At 53.1% G+C, this 25,056-nt stretch overlaps 1 protein-coding gene across 1 annotated transcript in view; it reads right to left on the bottom strand.

Moving 5' to 3' along the window:
- TOR3A (torsin family 3 member A) overlaps nt 1-23,819 on the bottom strand; it is a 64,758-nt gene extending 40,939 nt beyond the window's left edge. Inside the window, exons 1-2 of the mRNA XM_069227781.1 lie at nt 22,056-23,819; nt 827-937 (exon numbers count right to left, since the gene is read on the bottom strand). Coding sequence (XP_069083882.1) covers nt 827-937; nt 22,056-22,872 — 928 coding nt within the window. The 5' untranslated portion in view covers nt 22,873-23,819. The remainder of the gene's footprint in view (nt 1-826; nt 938-22,055) is intronic.
- Between the last annotated feature and the right edge of the window lie 1,237 nt (nt 23,820-25,056).

The following is a 25,056-nucleotide window of genomic DNA, read 5'->3' as shown; positions in this document are numbered from 1 at the left end:
CAGTGGATGTGGGAGTTTAGAAGGGATCAGGCTGGTCATATTTTGTGTTTATAAGGAAAGGATCTACTCTTCGGTGTCCTCTTTGGTGTGTTGGATTTATTCCCTGGGGTGATGGGACCTGTGTGTAAATGCAGCTGTCACCAGCAGCCTGCTTAAATGTACCAGGAAGAAGGTGTGTGTTCACAGGCCCAAGTGAGAAGATGAGAACTACTGACAGTTAAAAGCCTCTGTCATAGGTTGCTATGGTTACTAGACCCGAGATGTTTGGCTACACATTGTGGGATTCAATAGACCACAAGAACAGAGGAGTAGCCTTCCTTTCCCTCAGGACCAGTGACACATCTGGATTAGATTGTTGCAGCTCCTCCTTTCATCAGCGACTCTCTAGGTTCTGTGATTGCTGCTGGAGAGAAGAGAGCCCGGGCCTCTCCACACTCCAGCAAGGAGCCGTGAAAACAGTTTTTATTCATCTAATAGTACCGAGGCCTAGTGTAGGACACGCAGGGTGTCGTCATTTGCTGAATAACAAGCAACATTCAGCTCTAATCATCGGAAAATAGCCAAGTCTTTGTTTTCTGCTCTTCTAAACTGTGAATATTGTGGAATAATGCCGTCCTCTACCCACATACACACACTCCCGCACCCCCCTCCACCCACGAAGGCATGCTGTCGTATTTTGTAGTTTCTGTGTGCGGGCCAACTGGTAATCCGGTCACCTCAGACAGACGCCAGTGGAAAAGTTGATGCAGGAGTGAACACACATTAAAGGCAGAGCCGAGCACAAGTGCTTAGAAGCGGCAGAGGCGCTGGACAAACACCACATTACCTGTTAAGTTGTAGGACACCTTGCAGTCCCTGGGTTCACACCCCCACACGCCGCAGTACCAGCTGGTCAGCATCTCGAGGTAGACCTGTCCTACCAAAGGCAGGGTCCAACCTGGGGTCAAAACAGAGCAGCAGTGACCGAGGAGGCGAGACACACCGTAAGAGACAGCCACACTACATAGCCACTGTGCAGAGAGGCCACACGGACACAAGAGACACCCACAGGCGCTCCATACACACCTCGGTCACCAAGAGATGTTCAAGAGACAGACACTTAGAACCCACCCTAAAGATTCTCCAAAGACCCACACAGGTATTACAGGCTCCCCCACCACACCCCCACATCCTCCAAAGCACACCCTACACACACTCCCCAGAGACCCACAGAGATAAAACAGGCCCCCAGGCAAGACCCCAACCCCCAGGACATACACTCTACATAATCTCTCCAGAGATTCCCCACAGAGGAATCACAGGCTGCCCCACCACACCCCCACATCCTCCAAGACATACACTCTACACACACTCCCCAAAGATTCCCCAGAGACCCACAAAGGTATCACAGGCTCCCCCACCACACCCCCACATCCACCAAGACATACACTCTACACCAGTGGTCTCCAAACTTTTTTATGCTGTGCCCCGCCCAGCTGAGAAATAAAAATCATTGCCCCCCCCAGACTTTTTCTCAATTACTTTATAAAGATGGCAATATTTAAATATGACTAGACCTATTTAAACATTGCAGTTAAGTAATGCTACCTTTTAAAAAATGCAATAACATGTTTCTGCTTAAAACAAAGGCCTGTTATCTGTATAATTCTGCTTTTGGCCAGAGTCTGGTGCCCCCCCTGGGATCACTTGGGGCCCCCCAGTTTGAAGACCCCTGCTCTACACACACTCCCTAGAGATTCCCCCCACCACAACCCAACATCCGCCAAAACCCACACTCTGCACACACTCCCGAGATTCTCCCCACCATACCCCCACATCCACCAAAGACATACACTCTACACACACTCCCCAGAGATTATCCCCACCACATCTCCACATCCACAAAGACATACAATGCACACACTCCCCAGAGATTCTCCAGAGACCCACAGAGGTATCACAAGCTCCCCGGACCCCCACACCACACTAGGACATACACTGTACACCCTCCCCAAAGATTCCCCAGAGACCCACATGGGCTTCACACCACACCCCACAAAAGATACTCTGCACAGACTTTTTTTTATCTTAAACCTTTTATTGCGCATTTTGTAGAAGCCTATTGTATAATGTGTGTAGTGCGATTTTAAATCAAATAATAACCACATATTCACAGTGCTTTCTGTCACAGACTGGACCTCTTAGCACTACCCATACAAAAGTCACTATTGTCCTCTGCATCAACCAAGAGTCCGTTATGTGGCTCTCTGGTTACACACACACCTCTGCAGGACATGAATTAATACAGGTTTTATGATGTACCCTAGTGCATTGCCCACCGATTACTTCAACTTCCATTTATTTTTTAAGCTGTGCGTTATTTTATATGTAGTAACCTAAAGAAGAATTACAAAATTTACAGCATGTCTCTTTTTTTAGCCGCGCCTTTGACCCCGCCCCCTACGAGCACACTATCACACTTCCCATTCTTTATTAATGCAGGTTTACCACTACTGGACTGGCACATCTACCGCCCTCCAAATATTCCTCACCCAGGACAGAGGTATCTGAGGGAATCTTACAGGCACCGTCTAACCCCCAAATATTCCCCACATAGGACAGAGATGTCCTACTGATTCCTTCGGGCACCCCGGAGTCGACGGGGCAGGTGTGTTTAACAGAAGTGACGTCACCTGGATGCAATGATGTAGAATTTATGAGAGATGGTAGACAATGGTCATGTCCCTCCCTCCCCCCAATAGCTCTCCTCTGAAACTCGGGGCTGCTCCATTTAAATGTGCGAACACTAACTACTGAGGCAGTGTAATCCTAAAGCCATCTCAGGCCTCTTTAATCCGTTTACAGCCACTCCCCCCCACCCCCACCCCCCACCGTCTCAAATTAAGCACTGCAGGGTGGGCATTGTGCCTCAAATCCTCGATTCCAGGTACATTCGTCCATCACGGCCCTACTGCGGCTTGGCACCGAGGAAGGGGTATCCTGTGTGGGCCAAAGTCCAGTGTTACTGATCTGTGTCGGACTTTGACACGGACCACTTTTCCATCCTTTGGTGAACGGAGTATTTTTTTCATTTAGTTACTTGTGAGTGTAAAGTGTGCCGTTTTCAATAAAGTCCCTGGACCCATGCGGTGGGTGAAGGGGAGCAGGAGGTTCCACTTCCGAGGAACAGGACTATGTTCTAGTGAGTGTAAGCTAGGCGCTGTTTGTGAGCTGCTGAGATTCGCTCCTTGGTGCACAGTGGTGACTGGTGCCTCAGTGTGAGTGAGCCTTTGAAAGCTGCATGCATGGGGAACAGCACGTCTGCACGCCCACGTGCGTGACACCAGTTACATGTGCGTGACACATCTGGATTAGAATAGTGCGGCGCAGATTCCCTCCTTTCATCGTGTCTCTGTAGGTTCTGTGATTGTTACTTGCAGTGAAGAGAGCCCGGGCCTCCCCACACTCCAGCAAGGAGCTGTCAAATAATGTTTTAATTCACCAAACAGTCATGAGGCCTAGTGTAGGACACGCTGAGAGTCGTTGAGTGAATAGCAACACTGGACTCTAAACCTCGAAAAAAAGACACATCTTTGTTTTCTGCTCTTCTAAACTGTGACCATTGTGGAATAATCACCCTCCCCTCGCCCACGCAGACGCGCTGGATGTTTTGTAGTTTCTGGGTGCGGCCCCGCTGGTAATCCGGCCACCTCAGACAGACGCCGGTGGAAAAGTCGGTGCAGGAGTGAACAAGCATCCAAGGCAGAGTCGAGCACTAGTGCTTAGAAGCGCAGAGACATTGCCTGTCCAGCCGCGGGACACTTCGCACGTCCACCGGAAGTCAGCAGCGCCTCGCGTGATCCAACGCACCGGGCGGCGAGCGCGTGGAGGCGGCGTGCGCCGCGCGCACGTGGAGGACGCAAGGTGCGTCACCATGGTAACGGGAATTGGCGCGCAGAGCAGTGAGTGCGCAAAGGAGGAAAATGGTGGCACCTGCAAAGTAGGCTCCTGTGAGCATCAAGCTCTGCGCAGACCATTACACTGTATCCCCATGAGATTCTATGTCAGGACCAGAGGCTCAGATTATGCTTCTCTTACTTTATCACTCTTTTTACAGTAGCCAATAAAAATAGTTCAAACATAAAACAAATACTACATATCCCATCATGCTCTTGTTCAGACAGCCAATCCTGTACGAGCCAACCCCTGAACTATCCACATAACTTCCCCTTTCGTTGCTGCTCACCCATTGAGATTAGTGTTGATTGCTCACGCTTAGTTTGCCATTTGTGTATGTAACTCCGTATTTTGTATTTAGTGTGTTATGCTTGTACGGTGAAGTACCCGAGTTAAATTGGAGAGGGCAGTCACCACATTCTGCTCTCCTGTTACTCGCTCTGTCTCCTCACGCACACGAACCGGTCGGCGACCCGAGTTTTGGTGGAGGAAAAAATGTCTTCCCTGATCGGGCCCAATTCTTGGGAGCAATGGAATACGCGCATAGCCTGATTGGGCTATTTTTGTAGAACCGGGCATCTCACTAGTCTGTTATTGATGTTTTCCAGCCAGCATCAGGACCCTTAGGCAACGCGCGCTCATCAGTTTCCGTTGAGCTCAAAGCAGACAGTTTGGCCAGAGGCTGCAATAATTTGGGCTGATATTTTCCATATTTTGAGCAGGGTGCACGCTCGCTTTAATTTTAACACTCCACTTGACGCCCTTGGCCCAGAGTAGGCGTGGGCTGCAATAATCATACCACAGGATCCTCCTGAGGAGCACACAGTGGTACTGGTTTTGTGGGCTGAGTGAAAGCTATTCCCACTTTCTGCTTGCACCTTGAGGCAGCTCCACCCTGATTCCATGTGTTTCTTGGTCCTTAGTTCCTCCGTTATCATGGCGGATAGAGAGTCCTTTGAGCAGGTTGAATAGTACAATGAATTTCTTCATGAAGATCTAGGACAGAATTTGGGGGGAGGATGTTTTTGAGGCCTTGGACGCCTCCGTCCAACATTCCGTAAATAAGGCGTTGACGGCAGCGTTGAGATCCATCACTGCGCAACTACAGCAATATGCCAAAATACAGTAGTACACCTTCCTCCTCCAAATCGTCTGAAGAGCTTTCTGGGGTGCCGCTTAAGCACAAAGACAAATCAAGGGGTTGGCCACTCGAGGAGGTCATCTCCTTCTTGACAGAAAAGACCACGGAGGATCATGAATACTGCACATCCAAGTCCAAGAGCAGCCATCCCATCGTAAGTTCTGAGTCTGATTCCCACTCTTGTGGGTCGTAAAATTCAGAGGAAGAAGACGTAACCGTCTCAGGGCTCACATATTTGGCATCTGCTGAAGGCAGACCCTTGGTGGACATTCTCCTCTTTGAGGAGAAGTTTGTGAAGGACATGGGTAAATATGTCAATACATTTACGGCCTTGGATAAGGCCCAAACATCCCTTAAAAAAGTGTTTCAAGCAAACCTTTTTTCCAGGGCCAGGCGGGGAAGCGGCCAATTGCCAGGCCATCAGTCATTCCAAGGCACCCAGAGAGGATCTTATGGATGTCAAAGGGGAGGATTCCAGGACTCCTCTAGAGGAGGAACCTTTTTCCCCTCCTAGGCACGATTCAACAAACCAAGATCCAGCAAAGGCTCAAGGGAAAACTACCATCTTAGCAACTCCTCAGGTAAGCCTCAATGACCTGTCACAAGTTCCTTTTGGGGGCAGAGTCAAGTTGTTTGTTCACAATTGGAGGTTATTGACACAATGTGTGGCTTCTTCAGATTGTTCAGGGCTTTCATCTGGAGTTTTATCAGACTCCTTCCCAGCAGCGTCCCCCAATACCATTGTTTTTCCCAACAAGAGGCATCTTTTATAGACGCAGAAACAGAAGAGTTGCTGTGGAAACGTGCAGTGACATACTGCAAACCTCATCCTCACGGTTTCTGCAGCAACATCTTCTTAATGCAAAAGAAAGGAGGAGGTCACAATTTAGTGTTGAACTTTCACAACTTCAATTTCTGGATTGTTTATGGGCACTTCAAGATGGAGGGAATTCAGCTTTTGAGAGATCTTCTCCAGGAAGGCAATTGGATGGTTTGGACCTCAAAGACGCTTACCTGACTATTCCCATTTTCCTTCCGCACAGACGTTTACTACAGTTCCGATGGAGGGATCAGTGGTTTGATTATCTAGAGCCCCCTTTTGGACTGTCCTTAGCCCCTTGGTGCTTCACCAAGGTAATGAAGCTGGTGATAGCTTACCTAGGAGAAACAGGGATGCGCATAATCGTCTACTTGAACAACATCTTGATCATGGCGCAGTCTCGCGAGATGGTGATCGATCATTTCCAAATGACAGTAAATCTATTACAGGATTTAGGATTTGTGATCAATAAAGACAAGTTAAGTCTGGACCTATCTCAGAGTTTTTTGTTTTTTGTGGATTCCAAGAGAGTGCTACTCTTACTCCCCAAGTCCAAACTCCGAAACATCGAGAAGGAATTGAAGCTGGCCCTATCCAAGCAGACGGTGTCTTTGCGACTGATGGCGAGATTGGTGGGTCTTCTGGCCTCATCCATTCAAGCGATGTTTCCCAGTCCTCTGCATTATAGAGCCTTACAGAGGCTCAAAATTCAACATTTACGGAAAGGGTTGGCTTACACCAATCAAGTTCCTCTATCTTCAGAAGTCCAGACAGAACTGCAATAGTGGTTGGGACACATCGATGCGTGGAATGACAAGGCAATTTTCGGATCACAGTTGGACATGACAATAGAGTCCGATACCACCTGCTGAGGTGCACGTTGCGGATATGTATCTACAGGAGGCAGATGGTCCCTTCAAGAACTAGATATGCACATCAGTTGTCTGGAACTGCTTGCAGGATCCTTCGCTATTCAAGCGCTGTCGCCAAGAAAGGTGTCTTGTTGCATTCTGCTGAGAATGGCAGCATCTCAGCAGTTCGATACATCAACAAGGAGGGTACCAAATCCAAACTCCAGACGGAAATGGCGAAAGATTTTTGGCATTTTTGCCTGGATCACAGAATTTCAGTAGTAGCAGAATATATACCAGGACAGTCCAATGTTATCGCAGAGTGGAATTCCAGATATCTGATTAATCAACTTTAAACTAGCATAATCTGACCCTCCGGTCCTCCTAGCATAAAAAATTTGCTACTTTACACACCAAGACTTTTCAATTCTCTTAAGGACATGGAGGTGAGGATTATTCCACCCAGGTTTCTGTGATTTATGGTATTAATGACAGATGATATAACTGTAATTGTTTATATTAAGTATCATCATGCTTATTTGTTTCACGGTTATTATTATTTTTTTAGAAACTGAAATTGCCCACCCATGATATAAATTAGTTGGTATCTTCATGCTTGGTAACAGTCTATCTTTGTTTAGGTGCTGACCAAAAACCAGAATAAGAGGAGACTCCCAGGATTACTATATGGACAAGATTGTCCGGGGTCAGGTTTGCTTCAGCAAGGCCTTTGTTGTCCCATGGAAGTTTTGAGGTTTCGTCATCGGATATCCAGTATTTACAGTTGTGTTTGAACTAGTTTATGGACAGAGATTCTGCAAAGAAAGAGGAAGTTATGTGGGTATCTTGGGTATTAGAGGGGTGGCTCGTACAGGATTGGCTGTCTGAAAAAGAGCATAATGGGATAAGTAGTCAATATGTTTTATGCTAATGTTATATGTTTGAACTATTTCTATTGGCTGCTGTGAAAAGTGTAGTAAAGAAAGAGTAGCATAAACCTCACCTCCATGTCCTTAATAGAATTGAAATTTCTGGGTGAATAAACTGGCAAACGTTTTATTCAAACCCGCCCTGGAGAGCATAAAATACACGCCAAGGGTTCAAACCTCATCAAGAGGTGCTCAAAGAACACCATGAGTGTAACACCCATCCTGGAGTGCTTAAAGCAGCCCACACAAGTGTAACCCCAACCTGGAAGATGTAAAGAACGCACAAGAGCGTAAACCACAACATGGAAGACGTAAAGCACAACTGGGGAGTGTAAACCCCAGCCTGAAAGATGTAAAGCACACCCGGAGAATGTAAACCCCAGCCTGGAAGAGGTAAAGCACACCCAGAGAGTGTAAACCCCAACCTAGAAGATATATAGCACACCCAGAGAATGTAAACCACAACCTGGAAGACGTAAAGCACACCTGGAGAGTGTAAACTACAACCTAGAAGACGTAAAGGAAACCCGGAGAGTGTAAACCCCAGCCTAGAAGACATAAAGCACACCCGGGGCGCATAAACCCCAACTTAGAAGACGAAAAGCAAACCCAGAAAGCGTAAATTCCAACTCAGAAGAAGTAAAGCACACCCAGAGAGTGTAAACCACAGCCTGCAAAATGTAAAGCACACCCGGGGAGTGTAAACCCTAGCCTGGAAGACGTAAAGCACACATGTAGAGTGTAAACCACATCCTAGAAGACATGAAACACACCAGTGGAGTGTAAACCACAACCTGGAACACGTAAAGCACACCCAGAGAGTATAAACTGCAACCTAGAAGACTTAAAGCACACCTGGAGAGTGTATTACCCACCCTAGAAGACATAAAGCACACCCGGAGAGTGTAAACCCCGGACTGGAAGAAGTGAAGCACAACAGGAGAGTGTAAACCACAACCTAGAAGGTGTAAAGCACTCCCGTAGAGTGTAAACCACAACCTGGAAGACATAACGCACACCCGGAGAGTGTAAATCACAACCTGGAAGACATAAAGCAGAACAGGAGAGTGTAAACCGAGCCTAAAAGACGTAAAGCACACCCAGAGAGTGTAAACCACATCCTAGAAGAATGTAAAGCACACCGGGGGAGTATAAGCCCACACCCGGAGAGTGTAAACCACATCCTAGAAGAAAGTAAAGCATACACGGGGAGTGTAAACCCAGTCTGGAAGATGTAAAGCACACCCTGGGAGTGTAAACAACATCCTAGAAGAAAGCAGAGCACACCCAGGGAGTGATAACCACATCCTGGAAGACGTAAAGAACACCCAGAGAGAGTAAACCATATCCTAGAAGCAAGTAAATCACACATGGGGAGTGCACACCCCAACCTAGAAGACGTAAAGCACACACAAAGAGTGTAAACCACATCCTAGAAGATGTAAAGCACACAGGGAGAGTGTAAGGCACACCCGGAGAGTGTAAACCACATCCTAGATGAAAGTAAAGCACACTCAGAGAGTGTAAAACCCAATCTGGAAGACGTAAAGCACACACAGGGAGTGGAAACCCCAACCTAGAAGACGTAAAGCGCAACTGGGGAGTGTAAACCCCATCCTAGAAGACATAAATCACACCTAGAGAGTGTAAGTCCCAACCCAAAATACGTAAAGCAGACCCGGAGAGTGTACACCACAACTTAGAAGACATAAAGCACATCCGTAGAATGTAAACCCCAGCCTAGAAAACATAAAGCACATTCGGAGAGTGTAAATCCCGGCCTAGAAGACATAAAGCACACTCAGGGAGTGTAAACCCCAACCTAGAAGATGTAAAGTGCACCGGGGAGTGTAAACCCCAACCCAGAAGACGTAAAGCACACCCAGAGGGTGTAAACCACATCCTAGAAGAAAGTAAAGCACACCCGGGGAGTGTAAGCCCACACCCGGAGAGTGTAAACCACATTGTAGAAGAAAGTAAAGTACACCCGGGGATTGTAAGCCCCAACCTGGAAGACGTAAAGTACACCCGGAGTTTGTAAACCAAATCCTAGAAGATGTAAAGCACATACGGGGAGTGTAAACCCCAACATAGAAGATGTAAAGCACACACAGGGAGTGTAAACCCCAACCTAGAAGATGTAAAGCACACCCAGAGAGTGTAAACCACAACCTGGAAGACGTAAAGCACACCCGGGGAGTATAAACCCCAACCCAGAAGACGTAAAGCACACCCGGAGAATGCAAACCACATCAAAGAAGACTTAAAACAAAACTGGGGCATGTAAGCCCCCTCAGGCAGTACTTGCAGCATTCTTTAGCCTGACCCATCCCTGAATGCTTTAGCGCCCCCACAGGAGTGTAAACCGCATCCTAAAAACTTACAGCGCTTCTGGAGACTGTAACCCCCCCATACACCCCCCCCCCCCCAGTGCACAGAACCTCCTGGAGGGTGACACACACCCCTGGGTGTTTCACTTACCCACAAGAGTGTAAACCAAACCTAAAATACCTAAAGCACCCCCATTCTAGACCCCCTCCTCTTAAGCTGCTCTACCCTGATTAAACCTCAGACAGAGAGAGGGAGAGAGAGAGAGAGAGAACGTTGTAAGACCCTGGAGCTCTCTGTCCTCTGTGATTTATATCTCGCCAGGCCCTGGTACTCTCACAGTCCTCCCTTATGTCTAACTCTCTGCCCGGCCCTCGTACTCTCACAGTCCTCCCTGGTGTCTAACTCTCTGCCAGGCCCTGGTACTCTCACAGTCCTCCCTCTAACTCTCTAACAGGCCCTGGTACTCTCACAGTCCTCCCTTGTGTCTAACTCTCTGCCAGACCCTGGTACTCTCACAGTCCTCCCTTATGTCTAACTCTCTGCCCGGCCCTGGTACTCTCACAGTCCTCCCTGGTGTCTAATTCTCTGTGCGGCCCTGGTACTCTCACAGTCCTCCCTCTAACTCTCTGCCAGGCCCTGGTACTCTCACAGTCCTCCCTTGCGTCTAACTCTCTGTCAGACCCTGGTACTCTCACAGTCCTCCCTTATGTCTAACTCTCTGCCCGGCCCTGCTACTCTCACAGTCCTCCCTGGTGTCTAATTCTCTGTGCGGCCCTGGTACTCTCACACTCCTCCCTCTAACTCTCTGCCAGGCCCTGGTACTCTCACAGTCCTCCCTTGTGTCTAACTCTCTGCCAGGCCCTGGTACTCTCACAGTTCTCCCTTGCGCCTAACTCTCTGCCAGGCCCTGGTACTCTCACAGTCCTCCCTGATGTCTAACTCTCTGCCAGGCCCTGGTACTCTCACAGTCCTCCCTTATGTCTAACTCTCTGCCAGGCCCTGGTACTCTCACAGTCCTCCCTGATATCTAACTCTCTGCCCGGCCCTGGTACTCTCACAGTCCTCCTTTGTGTCTACTTCTCTGCGCGGCCCTGGTACTCTCACAGTCCTCCCTTGTGTCTAAATTTCTGCCAGGCCCTGGTACTCTCACAGTCCTCCCTGGTGTCTAACTCTCTGTGCGGCCCTGGTACTCTCACAGTCCTCCCTTATGTCTAACTCTCTGCCAGGCCCTGGTACTCTTACAGTCCTCCCTTGTGTCTGACTCTCTGCCCGTCCCTGGTACTCTCACAGTCCTCCCTGATGTCTAAATCTCTGCCGTCCTGGTACTCTCACAGTCCTCCCTGGTGTCTAACTCTATGCGCAGCCCTGGTACTCTCACAGTCCTCCCTTGTGTCTAACTCTCTGCCAGGCCCTGGTACTCTCACAGTCCTCCCATATGTCTAACTCTCTGCCAGACCCTGGTACTCTAACAGTCCTCCCTGATGTCTAACTCTCTGCCAGACCCTGGTACTCTCACTGTCCTCCCTGGTGTCTAACTCTCTACCCGGCCCTGGTACTCTCACAGTCCTCCCTGGTGTCTAACTCTCTGCGCAGCCCTGGTACTCTCACAGTCCTCCCTTGTGTCTAACTCTCTGCCAGGCCCTGGTACTCTCACAGTCCTCCCATATGTCTAACTCTCTGCCAGACCCTGGTACTCTAACAGTCCTCCCTGATGTCTAACTCTCTGCCAGACCCTGGTACTCTCACTGTCCTCCCTGGTGTCTAACTCTCTACTCGGCCCTGGTACTCTCACAGTCCTCCCTTGTGTCTAACTCTCTGCCAGGCCCTGGTACTCTCACAGTATTCCCTGGTGTCTAACTCTCTGCCAGGCCCTGGTACTCTCACAGTACTCACAGGTGTCTAACTCTCTGCCCGGCCCTGGTACTCTCACAGTCCTCCCTGGTGTCTAACTCTCTGCCAGGCCCTGCTACTCTCACAGTCCTCCCTGGTGTCTAACTCTCTGCCAGGCCCTGGTACTCTCACAGTCCTCCCTCGTGTCTAACTCTCTGCCAGGCCCTGGTACTCTCACGGTCCTCCCTGATGTATAACTCTCTGCCAGGCCCTGGTACTCTCACAGTCCTCCCTGGTGTCTAACTCTCTGCCAGGCCCTGGTACTCTTGCAGTCCTCCTTGATGTCTAACTCTCTGCCTGGCCCTGGTACTCTCACAGTCCTCCCTGGTGTCTAACTCTCTGCGTGGCCCTGGTACTCTCACAGTCCTCCCTTATGTCTAACTCTCTGCCAGACCCTGGTACTCTCACAGACCTCCCTGATGTCTAACTCTCTGCCAGACCCTGGTACTCTCACTGCCTTATGTCTAACTCTCTGCCAGGCCCTGGTACTCTCACAGTCCTCCCTTGTGTCTAACTCTCTGTCAGACCCTGGTACTCTCACAGTCCTCCCTTATGTCTAACTCTCTGCCCGGCCCTGGTACTCTCACAGTCCTCCCTGGTGTCTAATTCTCTGTGCGTCCCTGGTACTCTCACAGTCCTCCCTCTAACTCTCTGCCAGGCCCTGGTACTCTCACAGTCCTCCCTTGTGTCTAACTCTCTGCCAGGCCCTGGTACTCTCACAGTTCTCCCTTGCGCCTAACTCTCTGCCAGGCCCTGGTACTCTCACAGTCCTCCCTGATGTGTAACTCTCTGCCAGGCCCTGGTACTCTCACAGTCCTCCCTTATGTCTAAATCTCTGCCAGGCCCTGGTACTCTCACAGTCCTCCCTGATATCTAACTCTCTGCCCGGCCCTGGTACTCTCACAGTCCTCCTTTGTGTCTACCTCTCTGCGCGGCCCTGGTACTCTCACAGTCCTCCCTTGTGTCTAAATTTCTGCCAGGCCCTGGTACTCTCACAGTCCTCCCTGGTGTCTAACTCTCTGTGCGGCCCTGGTACTCTCACAGTCCTCCCTTATGTCTAACTCTCTGCCAGGCCCTGGTACTCTTACAGTCCTCCCTTGTGTCTGACTCTCTGCCCGTCCCTGGTACTCTCACAGTCCTCCCTGATGTCTAAATCTCTCCCGTCCTGGTACTCTCACAGTCCTCCCTGGTGTCTAACTCTCTGCGCAGCCCTGGTACTCTCACAGTCCTCCCTTGTGTCTAACTCTCTGTCAGACCCTGGTACTCTCACAGTCCTCCCTTATGTCTAACTCTCTGCCCGGCCCTGGTACTCTCACAGTCCTCCCTGGTGTCTAATTCTCTGTGCAGCCCTGGTACTCTCACAGTCCTCCATCTAACTCTCTGCCAGGCCCTGGTACTCTCACAGTCCTCCCTTGTGTCTAACTCTCTGCCAGGCCCTGGTACTCTCACAGTTCTCCCTTGCGCCTAACTCTCTGCCAGGCCCTGGTACTCTCACAGTCCTCCCTGATGTCTAACTCTCTGCCAGGCCCTGGTACTCTCACAGTCCTCCCTTATGTCTAACTCTCTGCCAGGCCCTGGTACTCTCACAGTCCTCCCTGATATCTAACTCTCTGCCCGGCCCTGGTACTCTCACTGTCCTCCTTTGTGTCTACCTCTCTGCGCGGCCCTGGTACTCTCACAGTCCTCCCTTGTGTCTAAATTTCTGCCAGGCCCTGGTACTCTCACAGTCCTCCCTGGTGTCTAACTCTCTGTGCGGCCCTGGTACTCTCACAGTCCTCCCTTATGTCTAACTCTCTGCCAGGCCCTGGTACTCTTACAGTCCTTCCTTGTGTCTGACTCTCTGCCCGTCCCTGGTACTCTCACAGTCCTCCCTGATGTCTAAATCTCTGCCGTCCTGGTACTCTCACAGTCCTCCCTGGTGTCTAACTCTCTGCGCAGCCCTGGTACTCTCACAGTCCTCCCTTGTGTCTAACTCTCTGCCAGGCCCTGTTACTCTCACAGTCCTCCCATATGTCTAACTCTCTGCCAGACCCTGGTACTCTAACAGTCCTCCCTGATGTCTAACTCTCTGCCAGACCCTGGTACTCTCACTGTCCTCCCTGGTGTCTAACTCTCTACCCGGCCCTGGTACTCTCACAGTCCTCCCTTGTGTCTAACTCTCTGCCAGGTCCTGGTACTCTCACAGTATTCCCTGGTGTCTAACTCTCTGCCAGGCCCTGGTACTCTCACAGTACTCACAGGTGTCTAACTCTCTGCCCGGCCCTGGTACTCTCACAGTCCTCCCTGGTGTCTAACTCTCTGCCAGGCCCTGCTACTCTCACAGTCCTCCCTGGTGTCTAACTCTCTGCCAGGCCCTGGTACTCTCACAGTCCTCCCTCGTGTCTAACTCTCTGCCAGGCCCTGGTACTCTCACGGTCCTCCCTGATGTATAACTCTCTGCCAGGCCCTGGTACTCTCACAGTCCTCCCTGGTGTCTAACTCTCTGCCAGGCCCTGGTACTCTTGCAGTCCTCCCTGATGTCTAACTCTCTGCCTGGCCCTGGTACTCTCACAGTCCTCCCTGGTGTCTAACTCTCTGCGTGGCCCTGGTACTCTCAACAGCCCTCCCTGGTGTCTAACTCTCTGCCAGGCCCTGGTACTCTCACAGTCCTCCCTGGTGTCTAACTCTCTGCCAGGCCCAGGTACTCTCACAGTCCTCCCTTATGTCTAACTCTCTGCCAGACCCTGGTACTCTCACAGACCTCCCTGATGTCTAACTCTCTGCCAGACCCTGGTACTCTCACTGCCTTATGTCTAACTCTCTGCCAGGCCCTGGTACTCTCACAGTCCTCCCTGAAGTCTAGCTCTCTGCCAGGCCCTTGTACTCTCACAGTCCTCCCTGATGTCTAACTCTCTGCCAGGCCCTGGTACTCCCACAGTCCTCCTTTGTGTCTAACTCTCTGCCAGGCCCTGATACTCTCACAGTCCTCCCTTGTGTCTAACTGTCTGCCCGGCCCTGGTACTCTCACAGTCCTCCCTTCTGTCTAACTCTCTGCCAGGCCCTGGTACTCTCACAGTCTTCCCTGGTGTCTAACTCTCTGAGCAGCCCTGGTACTCTCACAGTCCTCCCTGGTGTCTAACTCTCTGCGCGGCCCTGGTACTCCCACAGTCCTCCTTGGTGTCTCCTCTCTGCCAGACCCTGGTACTCTCACAGTCCTCCCTTACGTCTAAATCTCTGCCAGGCACTGGTACTCTCACAGTCCTCCCTGGTGTCTAACTCTCTGCCCGGCCCTGGTACTCTCACATTCCTCCCTGGTGTCTAACTCTCTGCCAGGCCCTGGTACTCTCACAGTCCTCCCTGGTGTCTAACTCTCTGCCAGGCCCTGGTACTCTGACAGTCCTCCCTGGTGTTCAACTCTCTGCCCGGCCCTGGTACTCTCACAGTCCTCCCTGGTGTCTACCTCTCTGCCCGGCCCTGGTACTCTCACAGTCCTCCCTTGTGTCTAACTCTCTGCCAGGCCCTGGTACTCTCACAGTCCTCCCTGGTGTTTAACTCTGTGCCAGGCCCTGGTACTCTCACAGTCCTCCCTTGTGTCTAACTCTCTGCCCGGCCCTGTAACTCTCACAGTCCTCCCTTGTGTCTAACTCTCTGCCCGGCCCTGTAACTCTCACAGTCCTCCCTGGTGTCTAACTCTCTGCCCGGCCCTGGTACTCTCACAGTCCTCCCTGGTCTCTAACTCTCTGCCAAGCCGTGGTACTCTCATAGTCCTCCCTTGTGTCTAACTCTCTGCCCGGCCCTGGTACTCTCAAGTTCCTCCCTGGTGTCTAACTCTCTGCCAGGCCCTGGTACTCTCACAGTCCTCCCTGGTGTCTAAATCTCTGCCCGGCCCTGGTACTCTCACAGTCCTCCCTTATGTCTAATTCTCTGCCAGACCCTGGTACTCTCACAGTCCTCCCTTATGTCTAAGTCTCTGCCAGACCCTGGTACACTCACAGTCCTCCCTGGTGTCTAACTCTCTGCCAGACCCTGGTACTCTCACTGCCTTATGTCTAACTATCTGCCAGGCCCATGTACTCTTACAGTCCTCCCTTATGTCTAACTCTGTGTCAGGCCCTGGTACTCTCACAGTCCTCCCTTGTGTCTAACTCTCTGCCAGGCCCTGGTACTCTCACAGTCCTCTCTTGTGTCTAACTCTCTGCCAGGCCCCGGTACTCTCACAGTCCTCCCTTGTGTCTAACTCTCTGCCCGGCCCGGCTACGTTCACAGTACTCCCTGGTGTCTAACTCTCTACCAGGCCCTGGTTCTCTTACAGTCCTCCCTTATGTCTAACTCTCTACCAGGCCCTGGTACTCTCACAGTCCTCCCTTGTGTCTAACTCTCTGTCCGGCCCTGGTACTCTCACAGTCCTCCCAGGTGTCTGACTCTCTGCCAGGCCCTGGTACTCTTACAGTCCTCCCTGATGTCTAACTGTCTGCCAGGCCCTGGTACTCTCACAGTCCTCCCTGAAGTCTAGCTCTCTGCCAGGCCCTTGTACTCTCACAGTCCTCCCTGATGTCTAACTCTCTGCCAGGCCCTGGTACTCCCACAGTCCTCCTTTGTGTCTAACTCTCTGCCAGTCCTCCCTTGTGTCTAACTGTCTGCCCGGCCCTGGTACTCTCACAGTCCTCCCTTCTGTCTAACTCTCTGCCAGGCCCTGGTACTCTCACAGTCTTCCCTGGTGTCTAACTCTCTGAGCAGCCCTGGTACTCTCACAGTCCTCCCTGGTGTCTAACTCTCTGCGCGGCCCTGGTACTCCCACAGTCCTCCCTGGTGTCTCCTCTCTGCCAGACCCTGGTACCCTCACAGTCCTCCCTTATGTCTAAATCTCTGCCAGGCCCTGGTACTCTCACAGTCCTCCCTGGTGTCTAACTCTCTGCCTGGCCCTGGTACTCTCACAGTCCTCCCTGGTGTCTAACTCTCTGCCAGGCCCTGGTACTCTCACAGTCCTCCCTGGTGTCTAACTCTCTGCCAGGCCCTGGTACTCTCACAGTCCTCCCTGGTGTTCAACTCTCTGCCCGGCCCTGGTACTCTCACAGTCCTCCCTTGTGTCTACCTCTCTGCCCGGCCCTGGTACTCTCACAGTCCTCCCTTGTGTCTAACTCTCTGCCAGGCCCTGGTACTCTCACAGTCCTCCCTGGTGTTTAACTCTCTGCCAGGCCCTGGTACTCTCACAGTCCTCCTTTGTGTCTAACTCTCTGCCCGGCCCTGTAACTCTCACAGTCCTCCCTTGTGTCTAACTCTCTGCCTGGCCCTGTAACTCTCACAGTCCTCCCTGGTGTCTAACTCTCTGCCCGGCCCTGGTACTCTCACAGTCCTCCCTGGTCTCTAACTCTCTGCCAAGCCGTGGTACTCTCATAGTCCTCCCTTGTGTCTAACTCTCTGCCCGGCCCTGGTACTCTCACAGTCCTCCCTGGTGTCTAGCTCTCTGCCCGGCCCTGGTACTCCCACAGTCCTCCCTGGTGTCTAACTTTCTGCGGGCACCTGGTACTCTCAAGTTCCTCCCTGGTGTCTAACTCTCTGCCAGACCCTGGTACTCTCACAGTCCTCCCTGGTGTCTAAATCTCTGCCGGGCCCTGGTACTCTCACAGTCCTCCCTGGTGTTTAACTCTCTGCCCAGCCCTGGTACTCTCACAGTCCTCCCTTATGTCTAATTCTCTGCCAGACCCTGGTACTCTCACAGTCCTCCCTTATGTCTAAGTCTCTGCCAGACCCTGGTACTCTCACAGTCCTCCCTGGTGTCTAACTCTCTGCCAGACCCTGGTACTCTCACTGCCTTATGTCTAACTATCTGCCAGGCCCATGTACTCTTACAGTCCTCCCTTATGTCTAACTATGTGTCAGGCCCTGGTACTCTCACAGTCCTCCCTTGTGTCTAACTCTCTGCCAGGCCCTGGTACTCTCACAGTCCTCTCTTGTGTCTAACTCTCTGCCAGGCCCTGGTACTCTCACAGTCCTCCCTTGTGTCTAACTCTCTGCCCGGCCCGGCTACGTTCACAGTACTCCCTGGTGTCTAACTCTCTACCAGGCCCTGGTTCTCTTACAGTCCTCCCTTATGTCTAACTCTCTACCAGGCCCTGGTACTCTCACAGTCCTCCCTTGTGTCTAACTCTCTGTCCGGCCCTGGTACTCTCACAGTCCTCCCAGGTGTCTGACTCTCTGCCAGGCCCTGGTACTCTTACAGTCCTCCCTGATGTCTAACTGTCTGCCAGGCCCTGGTACTCTCACAGTCCTCCCTGGTATCTAACTCTCTGCCAGGCTCTGGTACTCTTACAGTCCTCCCTGGTGTCTAACTCTCTGCCAGGCACTGGTACTCTCACAGTCCTCCCTGGTGTCTGACTCTCTGCCAGGCCCTGGTACTCTCACAGTCCTCCCTGAAGTCTAGCTCTCTGCCAGACCCTGGTACTCTCACAGTCCTCCCTGAGGTCTAACTCTCTGCCAGGCCCTGATACTCTCAAAGTCCTCCTTTGTGACTAACTCTCTGCCAGGCCCTGATACTCTCACAGTCCTCCGTTGTTTCTAACTGTCTTCCCGGCCCTGGTACTCTCACAGTCCTCCCTGGTGTCTAACTCTCTGCCAGGCCCTGGTACTCTTACAGTCCTCCCTGGTGTCTAACTCTCTGCCAGGCACTGGTACTCTCACAGTCCTCCCTGGTGTCTAGCTCTCTGCCCGGCCCTGGTACTCTCACAGTCCTCCCTGGTGTCTAACTTTCTGCGGGCACCTGGTACTCTCAAGTTCCTCCCTGGTGTCTAACTCTCTGCCAGGCCCTGGTACTCTCACAGTCCTCCCTGGTGTCTAAATCTCTGCCGGGCCCTGGTACTCTCACAGTCCTCCCTGGTGTTTAACTCTCTGCCCAGCCCTGGTACTCTCACAGTCCTCCCTTATGTCTAATTCTCTGCCAGACCCTGGTACTCTCACAGTCGTCCCTTATGTCTAAGTCTCTGCCAGACCCTGGTACTCTCACAGTCCTCCCTGGTGTCTAACTCTCTGCCAGACCCTGGTACTCTCACTGCCTTATGTCTAACTATCTGCCAGGCCCATGTACTCTTACAGTCCTCCCTTATGTCTAACTCTGTGTCAGGCCCTGGTACTCTCACAGTCCTCCCTTGTGTCTAACTCTCTGCCAGGCCCTGGTACTCTTACAGTCCTCCCTGGTGTCTAACTCTCTGCCAGGCCCTGGTACTCTCACAGTCCTCCCTGAAGTCTAGCTCTCTGCCAGACCCTGGTACTCTCACAGTCCTCCCTGAGGTCTAACTCTCTGCCAGGCCCTGGTACTCTCAAAGTCCTCCTTTGTGACTAACTCTCTGCCAGGCCCTGATACTCTCACAGTCCTCCGTTGTTTCTAACTGTCTTCCCGGCCCTGGTACTCTCACAGTCCTCCCTGGTGTCTAACTCTCTGCCAGGCCCTGGTACTCTTACAGTCCTCCCTGGTGTCTAACTCTCTGCCAGGCACTGGTACTCTCACAGTCCTCCCTGGTGTCTAGCTCTCTGCCCGGCCCTGGTACTCTCACAGTCCTCCCTGGTGTCTAACTTTCTGCGGGCACCTGGTACTCTCAAGTTCCTCCCTGGTGTCTTACTCTCTGCCAGGCCCTGGTACTCTCACAGTCCTCCCTGGTGTCTAAATCTCTGCCGGGCCCTGGTACTCTCACAGTCCTCCCTGGTGTTTAACTCTCTGCCCAGCCCTGGTACTCTCACAGTCCTCCCTTATGTCTAATTCTCTGCCAGACCCTGGTACTCTCACAGTCGTCCCTTATGTCTAAGTCTCTGCCAGACCCTGGTACTCTCACAGTCCTCCCTTATGTCTAATTCTCTGCCAGACCCTGGTACTCTCACAGTCCTCTCTTGTGTCTAACTCTCTGCCAGGCCCCGGTACTCTCACAGTCCTCCCTTGTGTCTAACTCTCTGCCCGGCCCAGCTACGTTCACAGTACTCCCTGGTGTCTAACTCTCTACCAGGCCCTGGTTCTCTTACAGTCCTCCCTTATGTCTAACTCTCTACCAGGCCCTGGTACTCTCACAGTCCTCCCTTGTGTCTAACTCTCTGTCTGGCCCTGGTACTCTCACAGTCCTCCCAGGTGTCTGACTCTCTGCCAGGCCCTGGTACTCTTACAGTCCTCCCTGATGTCTAACTGTCTGCCAGGCCCTGGTACTCTCACAGTCCTCCCTGGTATCTAACTCTCTGCCAGGCTCTGGTACTCTTACAGTCCTCCCTGGTGTCTAACTCTCTGCCAGGCACTGGTACTCTCACAGTCCTCCCTGGTGTCTGACTCTCTGCCAGGCCCTGGTACTCTCACAGTCCTCCCTGAAGTCTAGCTCTCTGCCAGGCCCTGGTACTCTCACAGTCCTCCCTGAGGTCTAACTCTCTGCCAGGCCCTGGTACTCTCAAAGTCCTCCTTTGTGACTAACTCTCTGCCAGGCCCTGATACTCTCACAGTCCTCCCTTGTTTCTAACTGTCTGCCCGGCCCTGGTACTCTCACAGTCCTCCCTGGTGTCTAACTCTCTGCCAGGCCCTGGTACTCTTACAGTCCTCCCTGGTGTCTAACTCTCTGCCAGGCACTGGTACTCTCACAGTCCTCCCTTATGTCTAACTCTCTGCCAGACCCTGGTACTCTCACTGCCTTATGTCTAACTCTCTGCCAGGCCCATGTACTCTTACAGTCCTCCCTTATGTCTAACTCTCTGTCAGGCCCTGGTACTCTCACAGTCCTCCCTTGTGTCTAACTCTCTGCCAGGCCCTGGTACTCTCACAGTCCTCTCTTGTATCTAACTCTCTGCCAGGCCCTGGTACTCTCACAGTCCTCCCTTGTGTCTAACTCTCTGCCCGGCCCGGCTACGCTCACAGTACTCCCTGGTGTCTAACTCTCTACCAGGCCCTGGTACTCTTACAGTCCTCCCTTATGTCTAACTCTCTGCCCGGCCCGGCTACGTTCACAGTACTCCCTGGTGTCTAACTCTCTACCAGGCCCTGGTACTCTTACAGTCCTCCCTTATGTCTAACTCTCTACCAGGCCCTGGTACTCTCACAGTCCTCCCTTGTGTCTAACTCTCTGTCTGGCCCTGGTACTCTCCCAGTCCTCCCAGGTGTCTGACTCTCTGCCAGGCCCTGGTACTCTTACAGTCCTCCCTGATGTCTAACTGTCTGCCAGGCCCTGGTACTCTCACAGTCCTCCCTGGTATCTAACTCTCTGCCAGGCTCTGGTACTCTTACAGTCCTCCCTGGTGTCTAACTCTCTGCCAGGCACTGGTACTCTCACAGTCCTCGCTGGTGTCTGACTCTCTGCCAGGCCCTGGTACTCTCACAGTCCTCCCTGAAGTCTAGCTCTCTGCCAGGCCCTGGTACTCTCACAGTCCTCCTTTGTGACTAACTCTCTGCCAGGCCCTGATACTCTCACAGTCCTCCCTTGTTTCTAACTGTCTGCCCGGCCCTGGTACTCTCACAGTCCTCCCTGGTGTCTAACTCTCTGCCAGGCCCTGGTACTCTTACAGTCCTCCCTGGTGTCTAACTCTCTGCCAGGCACCGGTACTCTCACAGTCCTCCCTTATGTCTAACTCTCTGCCAGACCCTGGTACTCTCACAGTCCTCTCTGGTGTCTAACTCTCTGCCAGACCCTGGTACTCCCACAGTCCTCCCTTATGTCTAACTCTCTGCCCGTCCCTGGTACTCTCACAGTCCTCCCTGGTGTCTAACTCTCTGCCCAGCCCTGGTACTCTCACAGTCCTCCCTGGTGTCTAACTCTCTGCCCGGCCCTGGTACTCTCACAGTCCTCCCTGGTGTCTAACTCTCTGCCAAGCCCTGGTACTCTCACGGTACTCCCTGATGTCTCTCTTCATGTCCCCTTCTCGGGTGCTTACAGTCTCAGCCTCCCCTCTCTCGCGCTCTCAGCCCCTCTCCTTCTATGTCCTTGTCTGTCTCTTTCTCGTCGTCTCTCTCCTTGATGTCCAAGCGCTGTGACAGCGCTAAAGACAAAGAAAGGTGAGACGGGATCTTTGATGGCACCACGTGGAGACATAAAAGAGACGGCTGCACTGTTTAGGAACAACAGAATAAGCGCCATCACTGTCATGGGAGGTTGTTAGGCGCTAAACACGGACACAAATCAAGCGCTGTGAGGCCCACAGAGACCATAGGGATAGGCTCTTACCTGGCTTTCTGACATCATCGTCCCTGGTGCACTCCTCTGGCCACAACTGGCGAGACATTTGATGCCAACAGCGCCTCGTGAAGTCCAGCGCCGCTTCTACCTGCTTCTGCACCAGCCCTGGCTTGGGACTCTCCTGCTCTTCTCCTCCTGTCCGGTAACCCTCCTGTCGCTGTGCTGGTCTGGCACCCTCTGGGCTCTGCCCTCCTATCCTGGGTACAGTTCGTTCCCCCTGAAGTCTCTGCCCTGAGGCCCGGGGCACGGGTTGTTCTCCCTGGAGTACCTGCTGCTCTTTCCTTGGCACAGCCTCCTCCCCTGGGTGCCCCACCCCTCCCGTCCTTGGCACAGGCTGCTCTCTCATGGGTACTTGCTCCTCTTTCCTTGGCACAGCCTCCTCTCCCAGGTGCCCCAACCCTCCTGTCCTTGGCACAGCCTCCTCTCCCTGGTGCCCCAACCCTCCTGTCCTTGGAACAGCCTCCTCTCCCTGGTGCCCCAACCCTCCTGTCCTTGGCACAGGCTCCTCTCCCAGGTGCCCCAACCCTCCTGTCCTTGGCACAGCCTCCTCTCCCAGGTGCCCCAACCCTCCTGTCCTTGGCACGGGCTGCTCTCTCGTGTGTCTCGGGCGTCCTGCCCCCGTCAGATCCTGCTCTCCCAGATGCTCCATCCCGCCTGCCCTGGAAATGGCCTGACTCCCCTGGTGTCTCTGCCCTGGTGCCCTGGGCTCAGCCTGCTCCCCCCGATACCCCGGCGTCCCGGATACCTCAAGCAGCAGCACGCAGAGGCATGCCAGAGCGGTGGGGGATGTGGGCACCCAACCCATCCTGGTGCCAGCAGCAGATGGGCACGGCTACCCGCTGGGACTCAGGGGGCACCCTCCTGCGAGGCTCTCCAGATCCCCTGTAGAAGTGTCTCCTCTGCAGGCAACCTTCACCTGTCTCCCTGTGCCCCCTGTCCTGCCCGGGTCTCCCTTGCGCGCTGATCTGGAGATGTCTCTCTGTCGTCCTGTCCAGAACACTCTAAGTATAAATGTTCCTCACTGTGCTGCACTTTCTCCGCAATCCCTCCTCCCACTACCCCTTCCCTGTCTGTGCTGCTGTCTCTTTCGCTGCCCGTAGTGCAGTACCTTCCCCTCTCTGCAGTGCGGTCTCTTTCTCTCTCCTTGTAGTGCAGCCTCTCCACCCTCTGTCCAGTGCTGTCTCTCTCTCTCTCTGTAGGGCAATCTCACTGCCTCTCCTCCCTCTGTCCAGTGCTGTCTCTCTCCCTGTAGTGTTGTTTCTCTCTCCTGTAGTGGTCTCTTCCTCTCTCTGCAGTGCTGTTTCTCTCTCCTGTAGTGGTCTCTTCCTCTCTCTGCAGTGCTGTCTCTCTCTCCCTGTAGTGGTCTCTTCCTCTCTCTGCAGTGCTGTCTCTCTCTCCCTGTAGTGGTCTCTCTCTCCCTGTAGTGGTCTCTTCCTCTCTCTGCAGTGCTGCCTCTCTCTCCCTGTAGTGGTCTCTTCCTCTCTATGCAGTGCTGTCTCTCTCTCTCTGCAGTGCTGTCTCTCTCTCCCTGTAGTGGTCTCTCCCTCTCTCTGCAGTGCTGTCTCTCTCTCCCTGTAGTTGTCTCTTCTTCTCTCTGCTGTGCTGTCTCTCTCTCCCTGTAGTGGTCTCTTCCTCTCTCTGCTGTGCTGTCTCTCTCTCCCTGTAGTTGTCTCTTCTTCTCTCTGCAGTGCTGCCTCTCTCTCCTTGTAGTGCAGTCTCACACCCTTTCCCCTGACCCTCGCTGACAGCTCTGACTCCAGCACACTATTTCACTCACTCACACCCTGCCTGCCCCTCCCACCCCTGCACTCCACCCCTCGAGCCCGGGCCTGACATCACTTCCCCTGCTCGGAGCAGGGTTGCTAAGGGACAGTTGTGTATTTATTTACATTCATACTTTCCAGATTAAACAGGGCATGAGCGGAGGGCGGGGTAGGCTGGGCACACTGGGCAGCAGAGGAGACCTGGGGTAGAGAGAGAGGGTCACAGCGGGGGCCGGAGGGCGGACAACAGACCTGGACAGAGTGACAGGAGGAAGGGTGGTGGGGGCAGAGAAGAAGGGCTGGTCACACTGGGCAGAGAGAGGAGATCTGGGGTAGAGAGAGAGGGTCACAGCGGGGGCCGGAGGGCGGACAACAGACCTGGACAGAGTGACAGGAGGAAGGGTGGTGGGGGCAGAGAAGAAGGGCTGGTCACACTGGGCAGAGAGAGGAGATCTGGGCAGAGAGATGTGAAGGTAGAGTAGTAGAGGAAACCTGGGCAGAGTGACAGGAGGAAGGGGGGTGGGGGCGCCCAAGAACGGGTGGGCACACTGGGCAAGGAGAGGAGACCTGGGCAGAGTGACAGGGGGCGGTGAAGGAGGGGAGAGATGGGCTCACTGCAGACAGGGAGGGCAGACAGCTGACCTGGGCAGTGTGACAGGAGGAAGGGTGGTGTGGGCACACTGGGCAGGGAGAGGAGACCTGGGCAGAGGGACAGGGGGCGGTGAAGGAGGGGAGAGATGGGCTCACTGTAGACCGCGAGGGCAGACAGCTGACCTGGGCAGAGTGACAGGAGGACGGGTGGTGGGGGCAGCCAAGGAGGGCTGGCACACTGGGCAGGGAGTGGAGACCCGGGCAGAGAGAAGTGAGGGTAGAGTAGGAGGGGGAACATGGGCAGAGTGACAAGAGGACGGGTGGTGGAGGTAGAGAAGAGATGGTGGGCACACCGGGCAAAGAGAGGAGACCTGGGGTAGAGTGAGAGTGGGCACACTGAAGTCCGCAGGCAGACTCACAGGAGGAAGGGTGGGTGGGGCAGCCAAGAAGCGGTGGGCACAGTGGGAAGGGAGATGCAACCTGGGCAGAGTGATGGGACGGTAGGGTGGCCAGAGTGAGAAGGGGGCACACTGAAAACCGGAGGGCAGATAGAAGGCCTGGGCAGAGTGAAGGGAGAAAGGGTGGAGGGGGCAGCGAACAGGAGGTGGGCTCACTGCAGAGAAGGAGGGCAGAAA

This window comes from Pleurodeles waltl, chromosome 4_1, assembly GCF_031143425.1.
Source record: "Pleurodeles waltl isolate 20211129_DDA chromosome 4_1, aPleWal1.hap1.20221129, whole genome shotgun sequence".
Taxonomy (NCBI): domain Eukaryota; kingdom Metazoa; phylum Chordata; class Amphibia; order Caudata; family Salamandridae; genus Pleurodeles; species Pleurodeles waltl.
The sequence above is the reverse complement of the archived record's forward strand: the minus strand, read 5'-3'. Positions and strand labels throughout refer to the sequence as shown.